General features: G+C 41.6%; 1 protein-coding gene across 3 annotated transcripts in view; it reads left to right on the top strand.

The window, feature by feature from the left end:
• LOC106604287 (transcription factor COE1-A) overlaps positions 1-18522 on the top strand; it is a 108007-nt gene extending 89485 nt beyond the window's left edge. The window contains exons 12-17 of one of the 3 annotated variants that reach the window (XM_045717921.1): positions 3697-3762; positions 10935-11097; positions 11407-11586; positions 14291-14488; positions 14737-14796; positions 17078-18522. In XM_045717921.1, the coding sequence (XP_045573877.1) occupies positions 3697-3762; positions 10935-11097; positions 11407-11586; positions 14291-14488; positions 14737-14795 (666 nt within the window). In that variant the 3' untranslated portion in view covers position 14796; positions 17078-18522. Of the gene's footprint in view, positions 1-3696; positions 3763-10934; positions 11098-11406; positions 11587-14290; positions 14489-14736 lie in introns of all 3 variants that reach the window. The other 2 variants (XM_045717922.1, XM_045717920.1) reach the window with 2 other exon arrangements.
• Positions 18523-19409: the final 887 nt, after the last annotated feature.

Below are 19409 nucleotides of genomic sequence, written 5' to 3'. Positions count from 1 at the left end.
GTCAAATAGCCCTTACACAGCCTGCAGGTGTGTTTTGGGTCATTGTGCTGTTGAAAAACAAATGATAGTCCCACTAAGCACAAACCAGATGGGATGGCGTATCGCTGCAGAATGCTGTGGTAGCCATGCTGGTTAAGCGTGCCCTGAATTCTAAATAACTCACAGACAGTGTCACCAGCAAAGCACCCCCACACTATCACACCTCCTCCATGCTTCACGGTAGGAACCACAAATGCGGATGTCCTTTAGTAGTGATTTCTTTGCAGCAATTCGACCATGAAGGCCTGATTCACACCGTCTCCTCTGAACAGTTGATGTTGAGATGTGTCTGTTTCTTGAACTCTGTGAAGCATTTATTTGGCTGCAATCTGAGGTGCAGTTAACTCTAATGAACTTATCCTCTGCAGCAGAGGTAACTCTGGGTCTTCCTTTCCTGTGGAGGTCCTCATGACAGCCAGTTTCATCATAGCGCTTGATGGTTTGTATGACTGCACTTGAAAAAACTTTCTTGAAAAGTTCTTGAAATTTTCCGTATTGACTGACCATCATGTCATAAAGTAATGATTGACTGCTGTTTCTCTTTGCTTATTTGAGCTGTTCTTGCCATAATATGGACTTGGTCTATCTTCTGTATACCACCCCTACCTTGCACAACAACTGATTGGCTCAAATTCATTAAGAAGGAAAGAAATTCTTAACAAGCTTTTAACAAGGCACACCTGTTAATTGAAATGCATTCCAGGTGACTATCTCATGAAGCTGGTTGAGAGAATGCCAAGAGTGTGCAAAGCTGTCATCAAGGCAATTTTTTTGTTTTGTTTTTGTCTAACTGTCTATCAAAGCTGTCTATCATGATTACTACATGATTCCATATTTGTTATTTCAGTTTTGATGTCTTTTACAACGTAGAATATCCCTCGAATGAGTCGGTGTGTCCAAACTTTTGACCGGTACTGTAAGTAGATACATTAGTAGCAGTCAAGTCTGGTTGTTCATTTCACCTCTATTGAGTCTTTATTGAGCTAATAACAATGTGTTGTTGACCACACTTCTCTTAACAACTGGAACCAATCCTTACAGAAAAACAAGATCTTTGTTTCAAATGGTACCCTATTCCCTATATAGTGCACTACTTTATACAATAGTCCTATTGATCAAAAGTAGTGCACTAAATAGGGAATAGGGTTTCATTTGGAAGTAGCCACAGTGTTAACTTGTCTCCTGTATTCTCTGAATCAGGTCTCACTCCATCTTATCATTCCTAAAAAGGGGTCTTATATGAATCTTCCATCCTTAGATTCCGTTTGGTTCGTCAAGGTTCCGTCTGGTTTGTCAAGGTTCTGTCTGGCTCCTGTAGGTTCCATCTGGTGTGGCAAATGATTCCGTTGACCGACAGACGAGAGCAGACCAGAGGTCTGGATCAGGTTCCCTTCCTGTTTACATCAGGCCCTTACAGCCTTTACAGGAAGAGTCCCTGCACACGCACACACAGTCCAGGAAATGTTTCATGGCAAGCGGTACTATCTATGGACACAGAGCAGCTAACAACATTTCTGTGATTATCTTTAGAGTGACACTGGACCCCAGTCCTCATAATCACTTTACTAACCCAACAGACCCCAGGACTAACCAGACAGACAGAACAGGGGATGAGAAGAAAGCAAGAGAGGGAGGGATGGAGGAAGGAAGAGAGAAAGAGACATGGAGACAGAGGAGATAGAGACAGAGAGCAAAAGAGATGGATATGGGAAGGCATACGTAGGGGATAAAGAGACTGAGATGAAGAGATGGAATGAGGGAGAGGGGGAGGGAGTGGTGCTCTCCTCCTTACAGCTCACAGTGGGGGTTCTGTCTGTGCCCTAATACTCTTCCCTCATTTCCCCTCCTTCTCTCCTCCCTCCATCCGTCCATCTCGTCATCCCTGGGAGGCATGTGGCGTCTAGGAAAAGAAGGGAACGGGAGGAGAGGAGAGAGAGAGAGCATACATACTAAAGATCCACTTACCTTGCCTGGGACCCCATGTCTCTCAATCACCTAGAGCAGACTGATGAGATAGGGCCCCTCTCTCGATCGCCCTCTTTCCCTGTCCCCCCACCCCTCTCTCTTTTTCCCCTCCCATAGATATTCTCTCTCCCTCTCTCTCCTTCCCCCGCTCCCCCTCTCTTTTGTATAGATCTGGTAATGGGAGGGTAAGACAGAAGCCGAACTCCCATTATTGAGTGAATTTAGCACCTTGGACAGCGCTTCACAATCTTTATTGCTTTGCTGACCCTCCTGGCATGTCCTGTGAGCGTGTGCGTGTGTGTGTTTGTGTGTGTGTGTGTGTGTGTGTCAGGGTGAGAGCACACACATCCTCCGGGCTTGTTCACAGCGAAACACACACTTGACACAGACTAGGGGAGAACACAGTGTGTGTGTGTGTGTGTGTGTGTGTGTGTGTGTGTGTGTGGAGAGAGAGGGATACACTCAGGGGGAGAGCAATTTTCTGTTTGTCACTCCTCCAGCACATTTCCTGGCCCCAGCACATTCATTTTTAAAAAGGGTTTTACAAGGCTCATAATGTCTACATCACACACACACACACACACATACACACACACACATATACACTGTTTGTGTGTATTGATTTAGATTACAAGGGTTGATAGGATAATCTCAGGGCAGAGATTAGGGTACTACAGATTACAGACTATTACAGGTGTATAGAGAGGCTGTCATAGACAGGCTGTGTAGTGTCATAGGCAGTCTGTAGTGTCATAGGCAGGCTGTGTAGTGTCATGGGCAGGCTGTGTAGTGTCATGGGCAGGCTGCGCTGTGTAGTGTCATGGGCAGGCTGTGCTGTGTAGTGTCATAGGCAGACTGTGCTGTGTAGTGTCATAGGCAGGCTGTGTAGTGTCATGGGCAGGCTGTGCTGTGTAGTGTCATAGGCAGACTGTGCTGTGTAGTGTCATAGGCAGGCTGTGTAGTGTCGTAGGCAGGCTGTGCTGTGTAGTGTCATAGGCAGGCTGTGTAGTGTCATAGGCAGGCTGTATAGTGTCATAGGCAGGCTGTGTAGTGTCATAGGCAGGCTGTATAGTGTCATAGGTAGGTTGTGTAGTGTCATAGGCAGGCTGTGTAGTGTCATAGGCAGGCTGTATAGTGTCATAGGCAGGCTGTGTAGTGTCATAGGCAGGCTGTGTAGTGTCATAGCCAGGCTGTATAGGGTCATAGGCAGGCTGTGTAGTGTCATAGGCAGGCTGTATAGTGTCATAGGCAGGCTGTGTAGTGTCATTGGCAGGCTGTATAGTGTCATAGGTAGGTTGTGTAGTGTCATAGGCAGGCTGTGTAGTGTCATAGGCAGGCTGTATAGTGTCATAGGCAGGCTGTGTAGTGTCATAGGCAGGCTGTGTAGTGTCATAGGTAGGTTGTGTAGGGTTAGTGTGTCAGCTAGTGATGTAGTGTGTTAAATGAATTGATGGATGATCCTTCTAGAGGTTAGGCGGAGGGAAGATGTTGACAGGATTGCTTGTTGATGGTTGAATGATGGAGAGAGACTCATGTTTTATTCAGAGGTAGAATCTCTTTCTCTCTCTCTCTCTCCTCTCCCTCTTTATTTCCATCCCTCAATCCTGCATTCATAGCACAATGTGTAATAAAATGGAGTAAAGCTCTGTGAAGATTTCCGTATTCACCCCCTCATTCTCTCTTCCTCCACAGGAAGTCATTCTAAAGAGAGCGGCAGACTTGGTAGAAGCGCTCTACGGGATGCCACACAATAACCAGGTGAGACACACACACACAAAATGTTCCCACACATGCAAAAACAAAAATCCCCATCCCTCACCCTGACAGTGGGAAGAGTGGAGGTGGAGAAGGAAAGGTATGGGCGAAGTGAGGAGGACAGAAAACATTTGATGAATCTATTAACCATGTTTTGCCTCTCCCTCCTCTCAGTACATTTTTTTGTATGTATTTTAATGTAACCTTTATTTAACTATGCAAGTCAATTAAGAACAAATTGTAATTTACAATGTTGGCCTACCAGAATGCCTCCCGTTGGGATGGAGGCTGGGATTAAAGATGTAGGACAAAACAAACACAACAACAAGAGAAACACCACAACACTACATAAAGAGAGACCTAAGACAAAACCAAGATGGCGTAGCAGTCGGACATGTGTTTTTGTCTTTTCCTGTCCTGTCCCGTGTTTATATCGTTTTCTTTGTATATATATATAGGTGTAGGCAAAGGACCCTGTGAAGATGCAGGAGGAAACAGGTACAAAAGTATCTATATCCACAGTAAAAACGAGTCCTATATTGATATAACCCGAAAGGCCGCTCAGCAAGGAAGAAGCCACTGCTCAAAAACTGCCATAAAAAAGCCAGACTTTTAATTTTGTCTGGCTTGCCATTCCAAATAAAATTGAATCTTTTTTGTTCATATAATTTAAAAAGCAGGTTAATAGGTGTAGGCAAAACTATAAGTAAATAGGTAAACTGTGATATGACTAAAGAGTTAATCAGGGTGATTTTTCCACAAATAGACAGGTGTTTTCCTTTCCATGGTAGCAAGATCTTATCTATTCTTGCTAACTTTCTATGAAAATGTATTGGAGTGAGATCATTTCTTTCTCTTGGGATTTCTATACCGAGTATGTCCACATCCCCGTCAAACCATTTTATTGGTAAACTACACGGTCATTTAAAATGTGCATTTATTTAGTGATTCGATACGTAATATTATTTAGTGATTTGATACTTATCATAATTTGGTTTTAATCCAGAGAGGTTAGCAAAAGTATCTAGATCCTCTATGATGCTGTGGAGGGATTCTAATTGTGGTTTTAAAAGGAGACGTGTATCATCAGCGTACAATGACACCTTTGTTTTTAAGCCATGGATTTATAATCCCTTAATATTATTGTTGGATCTAATTTTAACAGCTAACATTTCGATGGAAATAATATATAGATATGCCGATAGTGGACAACCTTGTTTTACTCCTCTAGACAGTTTAAATCTTTCTGAGATGTAGCCATTATTTACTATTTTACACTTAGGGTTACTATACATATCTTTAACACATTTTAAAAGAAATTCTCAAAATTGAAATATTCTAGGCATTTATATATAAACTCCAGTCATACTTTATCAGAAGCCTTCTCAAAATCAGCTATGAAAACCAGGCCTGATGTCCCCGATATTTCATAGTATTTTGTTGTTTCCAGTACTTGTCTTATATTATCTCCAATGTATCATCCATGTAAAAAACCTGTCTGATTTGGATCAATAATATCTGACAATACTTTTTCAATTCTATGCGCCAAGCATTTAGCTAGAATTTTTGCATCACAACACTGAAGTGTAAGAGGCCTCCAATTTTTTTTATGGACTGGATCTTTATTTATACCACTTTGGTCCTGTTTCAGTAATAATGATATCAGACCTTCTTGTTGCGTGTCTGATAATGTACCATTTATATAGGAGTGGTTAAAACATGCTAATAATGGTCCTCTGAGTATATCAAAAAAAAGTTTTGTATACTTCCACTGGTATGCCATCCTGCCCTGGAGTTTTCCCAGCCTTAAAGGCTTTAATTGCATCAAGAAGTTCCTCCTCTGTAATTTGTCTTTCACATGAGTCTTCCTGTACAGATGTTAATTTTACATTATTATTAGGGGAAAAATCCATACAATTAGCTTCGGTTAGTGGAGATGGAGGAGACTGAAACGAAAACATATTCTTAAAGTACTTTACTTCCTCTTTCAAAATATAATTTGGTGATTCATGCATGACTCCATCATTTGTATCAAGTTTCTATAAAAACAAATTGGTAGAATTTCTATATTGAAGATTGAAAAATAATTTGTTGCATTTTTCCCCATATTCCATCAAGTTCGCTTTACTTTTATAATATATTACACTGGATCTTTCTTGAATAAGTTCCTCCATTTCTTTTTGTTTTTCCTTTAACTTATTCTGTATCTCTATGGTACCATTTTTATTGCTATCTAACTGTACTGTTTGTCCTTCAATTTGCTTTGTTAATATGGACTCTTAATCTAAATTGCTTTTGTTTTATAGATGAGTACTGAATTGCATGGCCTCTAAAGGCACATTTAAAAGTGTCCCATACAATAAGGGGATCTGCTGTACCTATGTTATGTCTGAAAAAGTCCGTTATACATTTTTCTGTCCTAGTTATAAAAATGTTTTCATCTAGTAGGCTTTGATTAAATTTCCAATATCCTCGCCCACGTGGAAATTCTGTAAGAGTAATATATATGCCAATTATGTGATGATCCGACCGCATTCTGTCCCCTATCAACACTTTTTAAACTTTTGGTGCCAGAGAGAATGGCATAAGAAAGTAATCAAAAGGACTAGCTTGATTAAGCCTCCGCCATGTATATCTCACTAGGTCAGGGTATTTAAGTCTCCATATATCCACTAATTCCAATATATCCATGACATTCATGATTTCCTTAAGTGCCTGAGGGTGATAGTTTGTAGTGTGATTTCCTTTCCGGTCCATAGAGGTATTTAAGACCGTGTTAAAATCTCCCACCATAATAATAGAGTCTAGTGTTGCTTGTAGAGTTGATAAATTCTTATATATATTTTCAAAGGAGCTTGGATCATCATTATTTGGACCGTATAGGTTCATAAGCCATATCTGTTTATTGTCCAATAACATATTTAAAATAATCCATCTACCTTGATGATCTGTTTGCACAATTTCCACATCTGGATCAAAATGACTGTTAATTTATACCATCACCCCTTTTGAATATCTTTGCCCATGGGAGATATATATTTCACCCCCCCCCCCCCAATAGCTATTAGCCAGGTAAATACTGATTGTATTTTCTTATTATCTGCTAACCAATTACGATTATAACTGGCTATACTTATTTCACCACTTAACATAATGAGACACAACTTTCAATTCTATTTATCAAAATATATGTTTGTAAACGTACCATTATAAAGTAACATGATGATTGAGTGTCTATATAGCTGTACCATGATATTCGCATTGTTACTAAGTAAACCTCCAATTGGTCCCCACTATTCCACCCGCTAAAAGCCCTCCTCATCCCAATGCCCGGCAGACCACCCCCGACCCCCCGGATCACAAGGCCCTGAAGAGACTGCGATCCATCCTTGGAAAAGAGCACACAGTGCCACTCACAGAACAGAAGTAGATCAACCGCCAAATGCATTTCCATCGCCATCACCTCAATTTGTATTAAAAATATATACATATTTTAAAAATCCTGTTTATCTTATTTTCCATAATTAGCTATTAATATTTGTATTAATGTAGGCAATTTATGCAAAGGATTTTATCTCTCACCAGTCTCGCCATTACCAAAATGACATTATTGCAAGCAATTATTATATTAGCAAACAATTATTGTGAATGATCCTATATTGTCCCTAACATCTTTTGCTCCCTCGCAACAGTTGTGGGATAGACACATACACCCACACACTCAACCCTTTCCCACACACAACCATAGACTCAGCTGCTCAACAGTTGCACCATCCCAGAGCCCAACTCAAGAAAGGTCTTGATTTACTAATGCATATACAGTTGCAGCTGTATGAAAAGGCCTGCAAGACTGTGCAAAAAAAATGGGCAGAAATGGAGAGATTTTATTAACCATTGTCACGTCCTAGATGATGGATGTCAGATGTACCCCTTTCCTCGGAAACACCCATAACACAGTCCCCCGTATTGACCACATTCCCAAGCATCTCTATGCAGTCAGACTTTTGATTTTGTGCCACAATAATATACCCCCTCTCTGAATGTCCGAGTGTGACCCTCCCCATGGGTTACTGCAGCTAGTGTTGCCAGCACTGCCACTGCCTAGGTGGGGGCACCCCACTGGAATCCCCACCAGCTAGGTACAAGGTCGTCAAGGTTCTCATTAGCAGCTTTGAGAATTTCCTTCTGTAGTATGCTCTCCCTTTAGGGGGCTTTGGCTTTGCAGGACCAACCCTGCCAAGCAGGCTCAGAACCACTACAGGACCAACCCTGCCAAGCAGGCTCAGAACCACTACAGGACCAACCCTGCCAAGCAGGCTCAGAACCACTACAGGACCAACCCTGCCAAGCAGGCTCAGAACCACTACAGGACCAACCCTGCCAAGCAGGCTCAGAATCTTGAGGGGGCAGTGCTGCTCTATGTCTCTGACCGCATTTTGGCTGCATATAGACCGCTTACAGCAGGCCCATAAAACAGTTAGGGACTTCTCCTTAGTATCTGGGACATTCAGGTGGGTGTCTAGGGTATAGGGTTGTGGACCGTTCCATCAATATAGGATCATAAATTAATTAATTAGATGTATAATTCATTAAAAAAATGTAGTTCCCCATGATAGGACAATAAATAAGTTAAATGTATAATTTATTTTTAAACGCTGTTCCACCATGATAGGACAATAATTAAATAAATAAAGACGTATAATTCATTTTTAAAAGTATATCCATCATCTGAACAACATTGAAAGCTCTCTCACACCCCCAACCATTTCCCACTCAACGCCACACTTTCCCAAACACCAAGAAACACACACCACATATACTGTGCCTTCTGTTTACTGAGTTTTTATCTTCACCATGTTGAATTAGTGCTTTTGTTTTCCAATAAGTTATATTTGAAGATATATAGAAAAGCTGTATTTTTTGTTGTATTATTACAATCCATAACCGGGCTAGAATTGTGTTTCATTATTTTCCTCGTCTATAAGAACTTTGTCATTTTTTAAATAGCCATGGAGTAGTCTTTGTGTCTCTGAACAACTGGTTATGAATATATCGTTTATCGACTACGAGAGCTACTCGTTTCCCTTTCAATCTATTTTACTTAAATTGGATACAGAACTTTACCCCATTCTGCAATTTCCTTCGGGAACTGGTCATTCATGGCAATTTTCGTGCCAGTAAGTCTTTTACCCATTATTTTATCTTTAAAGAAAGCAAATTTGGCAACGATTGTGCGTTCATACTTCTGGCCTCTGTTGAAGCGGTGAACACGTTGCAGTTGGATTCTGTCGATAGTTTGACGTGGAATCTGTAGCGCTGTAAGGAGGGACTTCTCCTTTCTCTTGGATACCTGGAAATACCAGATTCTCTCATGGATCTAGTCTGTATGTCAAGTAAGGCTTCTCTCAGAACGGTGTTCTCCTTTTTAAGTTCATTAACTTCGGTTTCAATCTTATTGACTGTCCCTTTCAGCTTGTTTGTGTCTTTCTCCAGTGTCGCAGCTTTTTCAACTCTTTTATATCCTTACTGACTAGTTCAAGTATACCCAGTTTGTCATTTATTGATTTTAACAGATCGGTTTCGACCTTTACCATTTCCGGGAGTGAAAATATTAAATCGTCTGTCTTTCGTTTTTAAATAGGTTCTGTCTTACTCTCCGTCATGTTTGGGTGTTGCTTGTTTTCGTAATATTTGTCGATACATTTCTCTAGTCTTAAAATGTGTTTTGTGTTCTCACCCACCAGATTGTGTATGGCTAATATTTAGTCTAACTTACCGATATTGAATATTAGGTTTTTATCTTGAGGTGCTCTACATAACTACGTTCAGTCCGCCATCTTCCTTCTCTTTTCGCTGTTTGTTACCTATGCATGGTCAGTTCGCCCCCACCTACATGGACAGATTACCGGTGCCCCCTGTATATAGCCTCGCTATTCTTATTGTGTTACTTTTTATCTTAGCCTACTTGGTAAATATTTTTTTCTTCTTGAACTGCACTGTTGGTTAAGGGCTTGTAAGTAAGCATTTCACGGTAAGGTCTACACTTGTGTCCGGTGCATGTGGCAAATAAAGTTTGATTTGATTTAAAGAGAGACCTAAGACAACACCACAACATGGCAGCAACACAACATGGTAGCAACACAGCATGGTACAAACATTGTTAGGCACAGACAACAGCACAACATGGTAGCAACACAACATGGTACAAACATTGTTATGCACAGACAACAGCACAACATGGTAGCAACACAACATGGTACAAACATTGTTAGGCACAGACAACAGCACAACATGGTAGCAACACAACATGGTACAAACATTGTTAGGCACAGACAACAGCACAACATGGTAGCAACACAACATGGTACAAACATTGTTAGGCACAGACAACAGCACAACATGGTAGCAACACAACATGGTACAAACATTGTTAGGCACAGACAACAGAACAAAGGCCAAAAAGGTAGAGAAACAATGCATCACTCGAAGCAGCCACAACTGTCAGTAAGAGTGTCCATGACTGAGTCTTTGAATGTAGAGATAAAACTGTCCAGCTCGTTCCAGTCGCTAGCTGCATCGTACTGAACAGAGGAGTGACCCAGAGATGTGTGCTTTGGGGACTGTCTAGATTTAACCTTAGCCTGCAGCTTGGATATGTGCTTAGAGAAGGACAGGGTACTATCTAGCCATACTCCCAAGTACATGTATGAGGTGACTACCTCAAGCTCTAAACCCTCAGAGGTAGTAGTCACACCTGTGGGGAGGGGGGCAATCTTCTTACAGAACCACAAGACCTTTGTTTTGGAGGTGTTCTGAATAAGATTAAGGGTAGAGAAAGCTTGTTGGACACTAAGAAAGCTTTGTTGTGGAGCGTTTAAAACAAAATCCAGGGAGGGTTCTGCTGAGTATAGGACTGTATCATCTGCATATAAATGGATGAGAGAGCTTCCTACTGCCTGAGCTATGTTGTTGATATAAATTGAGAAGAGCGTGGGGCTTAGGATCGAGCCTTGGTGACAGGCAGTGACTGTTCTGACTTTACACACTGCACTCTTTAAGAGACGTAGTTAGAAGAAAATAAACAACTCAGCCTTATAGAAGAACTCTATTGCATTTAATTCTATTATTTTCTATTCCATTAAATGGAATCTAACATGCCTCTCTCTCTCTATCAGGAGATGATTCTGAAGCGGGCAGCTGACATGGCAGAGGTCTTGTATACGACGGTGCCACGCGGCCACAACCAGCTGACCGGGTTAGGCAGTGGCTCCGTCCACGCCAGCATGATGGCCGTCAATTCCTTCCCCGGGTCAGAGGTCACACAGACAGCCAATCAGGGTGAGCCAAAACATAGGAACCAGGAAGTTAAATGGTTTTGTGTAATGTATGAAAACTACTTATAACTGTTTTATATTTTTGTCTCATTCTCTCTCTGTCTCTTCTTTCTCTTTATTTATCTCTCTTAATTCTCTCTCTCCGTCTCTTCTTTCTCTTTATTTATCTCTCTTTCTTAATTCTCTGTCTCTCCTCTCTCTTCCCCCCATCCCCACCTCCTCTCTGTATCACTCTTTCCCCCCTCCTCTCTCGCTCGTTCTCCTCCCCTCTCCCCCTCTGTCCCCTGTCTCCCCTCTCCCTCCCTACCTCTAGGTTACAGTAGGAGTAGCAGCAGTGCATCTCCTCATGGTTATGTCCCCAGCACCACCCCACAGCAGACCAGCTACAGCTCTGTTTCCACTAGCATCAACGGCTACACTGACTCTGGCATGACCACGCTAGGAACCTCACCCAACTTCCTAAACGGGTCAGCCGCCAACTCACCCTATGCTAGTGAGTACCACACTACACACTAAAACCTCCACACTATGTACCCTACACCATTGAGTGCCACAATGAACCCTCCACACTGTACCCTACATGCTATGCCCTACGATAAAAAGAGAGAGAGAGCTATAGATGAGAGAAATGTACAATGAAAAAGAAAGGGGCGGTGAAAGACCATTGGTTTCTTTAAGAGCGTCCTTTATGTCTATAATGGCTGTTCTCATTCTCTCTCCTCCTCCCCCAGCTGTCTATAATGGCTGTTCTCATTCTCTCTCCTCCTCCCCCAGCTGTCTATAATGGCTGTTCTCATTCTCTCTCCTCCTCCCCCAGCTGTCTATAATGGCTGTTCTCATTCTCTCTCCTCCTCCCCCAGCTGTCTATAATGGCTGTTCTCATTCTCTCTCCTCCTCCCCCAGCTGTCTATAATGGCTGTTCTCATTCTCTCTCCTCCTCCCCCAGCTGTCTATAATGGCTGTTCTCATTCTCTCTCCTCCTCCCCCAGCTGTCTATAATGGCTGTTCTCATTCTCTCTCCTCCTCCCCCAGCTGTCTATAATGGCTGTTCTCATTCTCTCTCCTCCTCCCCCAGCTGTCTATAATGGCTGTTCTCATTCTCTCTCCTCCTCCCCCAGCTGTCTATAATGGCTGTTATCATTCTCTCTCCTCCTCCCCCCAGCTGTCTATAATGGCTGTTCTCATTCTCTCTCCTCCTCCCCCAGCTGTCTATAATGGCTGTTCTCATTCTCTCTCCTCCTCCCCCAGCTGTCTATAATGGCTGTTCTCATTATCTCTCCTCCCCCCTACATTAAAGACCTTTAATTAAATCAATAAACTAATTGCAGGAGAAGCAATTCAATTCCAGCTCTTTAATTCTCTTGGATGTTAACACGTATTTTAACATGCTCAAACGGACCAGCGATGACAGCAGACACTTTCAATCAAACACAGACACACAGAGAGGCGCACACACACACACACACACACTACGCAGACAATTTTGATCAATACCTTTCTGCTGGCCGGCTTACGACTTCCAGTTGTCATTAATTGATTTGTTAGCCCTCCTTCATAAGTGGACTATGGTTGCATCCCAAATGGCACTCTATTGCCTACATACTGCCCTATGTGGCCTGGTCAAAGGTAGAGCACTATATAGGCTGCCATGTGTACTATATAGGCTGCCATGTGTACTATATAGGCTGCCATGTGTACTATATAGGCTGCCATGTGTACTATATAGGCTGCCATTTGGACAGGCAGAGCTATAAAATGTATTTTGTGTTTTGGGAACCTATGTCTTACAATATACCCACACTGTCCCCATAACCTACTTAAAGAACTCAAAAAGGCTGCTCCGTCAACATTCTTGCAACATCAAAGGAACGTTTTGTGCACCGTGATACAAACATTAACTGAATGTCAGCACAACTGGACAGCTTTAGTGTTTTGGGAACCTATCTCTTGTCATATCCCCACAACGTTCCCATAACCTAAATAAACATTCTGGGAACCTTTTTAAAGAACAGATTAAATGTGAGAACATTTGCTTCAACCTAGCGAATGTTCTGGGAACTTTCACAGAACCAATTTTGGTTTGCTGGGAAAACATTACTGGTATATTGTGTTATTACATTACCAGGAAACCTAATAACAACTTTTTGGGAATGTTATGTGGTGGTTGTTACAGAAGTGTGCACAACATTTTAGTTTTTGTTAGGAGAACATTCCAAGGATATTTAATTTAAAATGTAAAAATACAAATAAAATACAAATGTTATCATCATAATTTTTAAATAAAGGCATAACTAGAACTTAATGGGTATCTTAGGTAATGTTCTGGGAATGTTCCCAGTCTACTGGGTTATCTGTAAGATCTATAACAGCTGAACTGAGTCCTGTTGTCTGTAAGATCTATAACAGCTGAACTGAGTCCTGTTGTCTGTAAGATCTATAACTGCTGAACTGAGTCCTGTTGTCTGTAAGATCTATAACTGCTGAACTGAGTCCTGTTGTCTGTAAGATCTATAACTGCTGAACTGAGTCCTGTTGTCTGTAAGATCTATAACTGCTGAACTGAGTCCTGTTGTCTGTAAGATCTATAACAGCTGAACTGAGTCCTGTTGTCTGTAAGATCTATAACAGCTGAACTGAGTCCTGTTGTCTGTAAGATCTATAACAGCTGAACTGAGTCCTGTTGTCTGTAAGATCTATAACTGCTGAACTGAGTGCTGTTGTCTGTAAGATCTATAACTGCTGAACTGAGTCCTGTTGTCTGTAAGATCTATAACTGCTGAACTGAGTGCTGTTGTCTGTAAGATCTATAACTGCTGAACTGAGTCCTGTTGTCTGTAAGATCTATAACTGCTGAACTGAGTCCTGTTGTCTGTAAGATCTATAACAGCTGAACTGAGTCCTGTTGTCTGTAAGATCTATAACTGCTGAACTGAGTCCTGTTGTCTGTAAGATCTATAACTGCTGAACTGAGTCCTGTTGTCCCTCCTGTTGTCATCTGTTGACCAGTCCCCTTCTGTTCCTCTCGCCTCCCCCTCCTCTGTTCCCGTCCCTCTCTCTAATCCTGCCTCTATTCTCCTCGGTCCTCCTTTCTTTCCTGCCCTCCCCTTCAATCCTCTCCCTCCTCCCTCTCCCTCCCCCTCTCTCTCTCGCTCTCTCTCCTCCTCCCTCCCCACTCTCTATCTTTCTCTCTCCTCCAGTCGTTCCCTCCAGTCCCACCATGGCCTCCACCACCAATCTTACCTCTAACTGCAGTAGTTCTTCAGGCATCTTCTCCTTCTCTCCGGCCAACATGGTGTCTGCTGCGGTCAAACAGAAGAGCGCCTTCGCCCCCGTTGTACGGCCGCAGACCTCCCCTCCACTCACCTGCACCAGCACTATTGCTAACGGACTGCAAGGTAAGCTAGCATGTTGGCTAGTTAACAATGCTAGCGAGGCAGTAATTAGTCTATGGAAAGTTAGCCAATTAGTCTATGGCCTGTTGGTGAGTTAGCTAGAGTCAAGCCAACTCTATACCTCTCTCGATACCCCCTATCCCTTTTATAATAATGTTGTGGTTTTCTTTACCCTTCTCTCCCAATTTCCCCTCTTCGTCTTCTTCTTCTTCTCCCCCCTCTTTCTATCTCCCTCTCTTCCTCCCCTCCAGTAGATCAGTCTTTTGTGGACTCCCCCTCCAGCTCTCTTCAGGGTCTGGCCTTCTCCTGAAGTATGTTAGCTCTCTCTCTCTCGCTCTTTCTTCATGTAATCACCCATCAATCCTTCTCTTCTCCCTCTTTTCTGTTGATTATATTGGTTCACTCCATCCTCCATCACTCCCTCTCCACAGTGGCTTTTCTCCTCTTTTACTTGTACACAGGACTTCCCTTTCTCTGTATTTGTCATCCTCTAGTCCAGTTGTTTCTCATATGATCAGAGGAACCCAGTGGTGTGTTGTGGCTAATACTAAGCTAGCTGAAAATAGCTTTAAGGTTTAGCCCTTCAGAGAGGCCCGTTGTGTTGACTTTGTGGGTCATACGAAAAAAACCTAAATCCTTTAGGTTGGTCACAGCAGGGAAACAGTGAATCATGTGGGAACTACTGCTTTAGTCTGCCATAAGGTCTATCTACTGCTTTAGTCTGCCATAAGGTCTATCTACTGCTTTAGTCTGCCATAAGGTCTATCCACTGCTTTAGTCTGCCATAAGGTCTATCCACTGCTTTAGTCTGCCATAAGGTCTATCCACTGCTTTAGTCTGCCATAAGGTCTATCCATTGTTTTAGTTTACCAGAAGGTCCATACAGGTTGATAGAGGTGCTCTCTCCTTCTCTTCTCTTCCTCTCTTCATGTTGATGACAGCTAACCACAGTTACCTGTCCATCGGTGTGCTGCTCAGACACACAGAAACACAGAATCACAGCTCCTTCTTTAATCCCACAGTGCTGGAGACACTTAGGAAATAAGCAGAGCATTAGTGGAGTGGAGCAGGACAGGAATCCCTCTGTGGTCTCCGTATAAAGGGGGTGGGGGAGTGAGGATATAGCCTCTGTGTCATGGGGGAGGAGAACAGGGGTGAGGAGGGGAGGGAGAGAAAAAAGGTAGGGTTTGAGAGGGAGCATAAGGGAAGGTAAGGGGAGAGGTTGATTAGAAGATAACTGTTTTGTCTAGAAAACCAACTGACTATGTTCTTCACTGTCTATAATACCAGTCACATCAAAATCACACATGACTCCAATCTAAATCTATTGACACATCAAAACCACACATGACTCCAATCTAAATCTATTGACCCATCAAAATCACACATGACTCCAATCTAAATCTATTGACACATCAAAACCACACACATGACTCCAATCTAAATCTATTGACACATCAAAATCACACATGACTCCAATCTAAATCTATTGACACATCAAAACCACACATGACTCCAATCTAAATCTATTGACACATCAAAACCACACATGACTCCAATCTAAATCTATTGACACATCAAAATCACACATGACTCCAATCTAAATCTATTGACACATCAAAATCACACATGACTCCAATCTAAATCTATTGACACATCAAAATCACACATGACTCCAATCTAAATCTATTGACACATCAAAATCACACATGACTCCAATCTAAAACAACTTCTATTAGCCATGAGCCTATTTATTTTCACTATTTCCTGTCTCATCTGTCATCACTTCATGTTGGCACTATGAGAGAGTTGCCTACAATAAGGCAACACATTCGGTGGCATAACGCAGTTTCATGGGGCCATACTGATCAGCAGAAATCCAAACCAGTCTAATTGGAATGAATTAGAGACATAATCCTGATTTGAACTATACAGGAAAATAAAATAAGGCATGTGATATATCAGAAATTGTGTAATATAATTATTAATCATGAATACAGTTCATACGGGTTTTATACATATTTTCTGGGGTGTGTGGTACGCTAGTGAACGCAATCCAAAGGGTTACAGTTAACAGGCTTTAAATGGCACCCTATTCCCTACATAGTGCACTACTTGGCCATGTGTAGTGCACTACATAGGGAATTGGGGCTCATGGGACGTAGTCTTGGAAGAGCTGGTTAGACCACAGCATAGCATGAAGAGATTCTGAAAACACAACGAGAGTGGAAGGCTGTTTCAACTGCAGCCTGTGTTCCAAGTTGGCGGAAACACAGAGGGATGTTTTGGTTTTGAGGGCTTGAGAGAGAGAGAGCGAGAAGAGGGATAGAGAGAGAAAGTGAGAGGGGACAGGGGGACGAGAGAGGGAGAGAGAGAGAGAAGAGGGATAGAGAAAGAAAGTGAGAGGGGACAGGGGGATGAGAGAGAGAGAGATATCTTTGTACACCAGATGCTGGAACACATTTGCCGTTATGTGACTGTTCTGATGACGGATGAAACACAGACTGACCTTCCTCTCTCTCTGTGTGTTTCTCGCTCTCTTTCTTTCTCTCTGTCTCTGTCTCACTCCTTTTCCTCTCTTCCCACAAACAGTGATTCCCGGGATGATTGATCCATCCATGTAGATCTGTGAAAGTTGAGAATTTGGGAATGTTGACAGGGAGAGAACGTGTCTCTGTGTCACACTCCAACCGTCTGGACCTGAACAGAACACTGAACTCAAAATTGTTAAACTCAGGCCTTTCTAGAAGGAATCTCATTGGAAGGAAGAAGAAAACAACAAACATAACATTTGTTGATGTCATTTCCTTCCTGGTGAATTTGTGAACCTTCTCAGACACACCTTGGAGTCGAATAATACAGTTATTTAAATTGAATTGAATCGAACTGAATTGAATCAAACTGAATTTAATGTAATTTATGTCTCATGACCATGTCCACATCACAATTGAGTGACAATATTACTGACCTCATGACAAAAGCATTTATTTGTATGCGTATTTATTGATATAATGTTTAAGTTAGATCTATTGTATGCCTTCCTACAGACTGTAACACATACAAACAACACTGAAGCTGATTGGCTATAAGGGTTTGTGTAAGTAGATAGCTCTGACATGACTGGATAGGAGTTAACATGGGTTGTAACTAAGCCGTCTTGTATCAGTTTACATTTAGTAACTGTAAACAAACACTGTATAGCCTCAAAACACAGTTCAAATTATAATGTCCATATCATGGATGGTCATGATATTGTGTCCATAGCCATGTCTAGGAATTTGAGAGTGGTTACATTTCTCCATCTCTCAGCTTTGTACTGAAACCGTGGCGGGGACCGTACTTTGTTATTGTTTCAACTGTGGATTGTCCCTTTAAAGGATTCAAACAGACTGAGCTGAAAGATAACTTCTACAATTTTAACCAAATTTTTGCTGCTAATTTATCACAGAAATAGAATCAGAGATGTGCAATTCCCTTTTAATTTCAATCAGAAAACACGTGATGAAATATCAGGTTAGAATTACAATTTCTGTAATATATTTGTCTCTATAAATATACAAATTATGGGTTTATGATTTGATTTATTTTACTTTGTTTTACCAAAGTTATACTTGTAATTATAATATAAACATTACTGTCTTAAGGCAGCTCTCGACACACATGGTCATTTCACTGTCAAGCTCTCATCTATACTTTGCAAAAATGAGAACCACGGATTGAGATACAAAACAGGGATTTCTGTATAAAGTTCTCATTTAAATAATGTATTTATCTTTTGGATGTGTACATTTTGCATTGCTTCTTGACCCTAATTCTAGCTTATTCTGTGTTAGTTTATAAGTGTCAAAGTGTCACAGAGTTATGTTTTGTCACCCACTATGTAAATGTGATATCACATGTTTTATTTTGCATCTACTTGGTTTGGTGCTGTATTGTCTAGACATGCTTCCATGTGTTATTTCCCATCCTAAAATTGTATCTATTTATTTTATTTTTTTGTAGGTTAATAAAAGTTTCGTTTTTCCTGATTTTGAAAATGTATGTCCAAAAGCAGCATCTTATTCTTATAGTTTGGATTTCCACCAACTGTCGTTTTCTAATCTAAAGTCCAAACATCAGTCCATGCTCGACCCTGGTTTCCACTTTACAGTATTTACACACACTCAGACACTTTATTCAACCGTTTCCTCCTCTCCCTCTCCTCCACCTCTTGTTCTCCTTCTCCCTCCCTCTACCTTTCTCTCTATTGATCCGTTTTTCTCTCTATTGATCCGTTTTTCTCTCTATTGGTCTGTTTTCCTCTACCTTTCTCTCTATTGGTCTGTTTTCCTCTACCTTTCTCTCTATTGGTCTGTTTTCCTCTACCTTTCTCTCTATTGGTCTGTTTTCCTCTACCTTTCTCTCTATTGGTCTGTTTTCCTCTACCTTTCTCTCTATTGGTCTGTTTTCCTCTACCTTTCTCTCTATTGGTCTATTGTGTTTTTGGGAAGTGACCTCTTGTCTGTGACCTTCTGACTGTACTATGTTTTGTTTTTGGGAAGTGACCTCGTCTGTGACCTTCTGACTGTACTATGTTGTGTGTTTGGGAAGTGACCTTCTCCCTGTACTATGTTGTGTTTTTGGGAAGTGACCTCTTGTCTGTGACCTTCTGACTGTACTATGTTGTGTGTTTGGGAAGTGACCTTCTCCCTGTACTATGTTGTGTTTTTGGAGAAGAGCTCTCTGTCCTCAACAACTTGATCTCACCAGATCAAGATGATATTTCACGTTTTACAACAGGTTTTGTAACGTTGAAATATGATAATTCCATGTTCATTGTTCTCTGTGGTTATGTACTTAACATACCAGGTGTCAGTTCAGCACAATGAGGAACAAGGAGCCAAAGCCAGACAGTATTGACCAACTTCCTAAACCTATTAGTTAA

The sequence above is a fragment of the Salmo salar genome, chromosome ssa05, assembly GCF_905237065.1.
Source record: "Salmo salar chromosome ssa05, Ssal_v3.1, whole genome shotgun sequence".
In the NCBI taxonomy this organism is placed as follows: domain Eukaryota; kingdom Metazoa; phylum Chordata; class Actinopteri; order Salmoniformes; family Salmonidae; genus Salmo; species Salmo salar.
The sequence above is the reverse complement of the archived record's forward strand: the minus strand, read 5'-3'. Positions and strand labels throughout refer to the sequence as shown.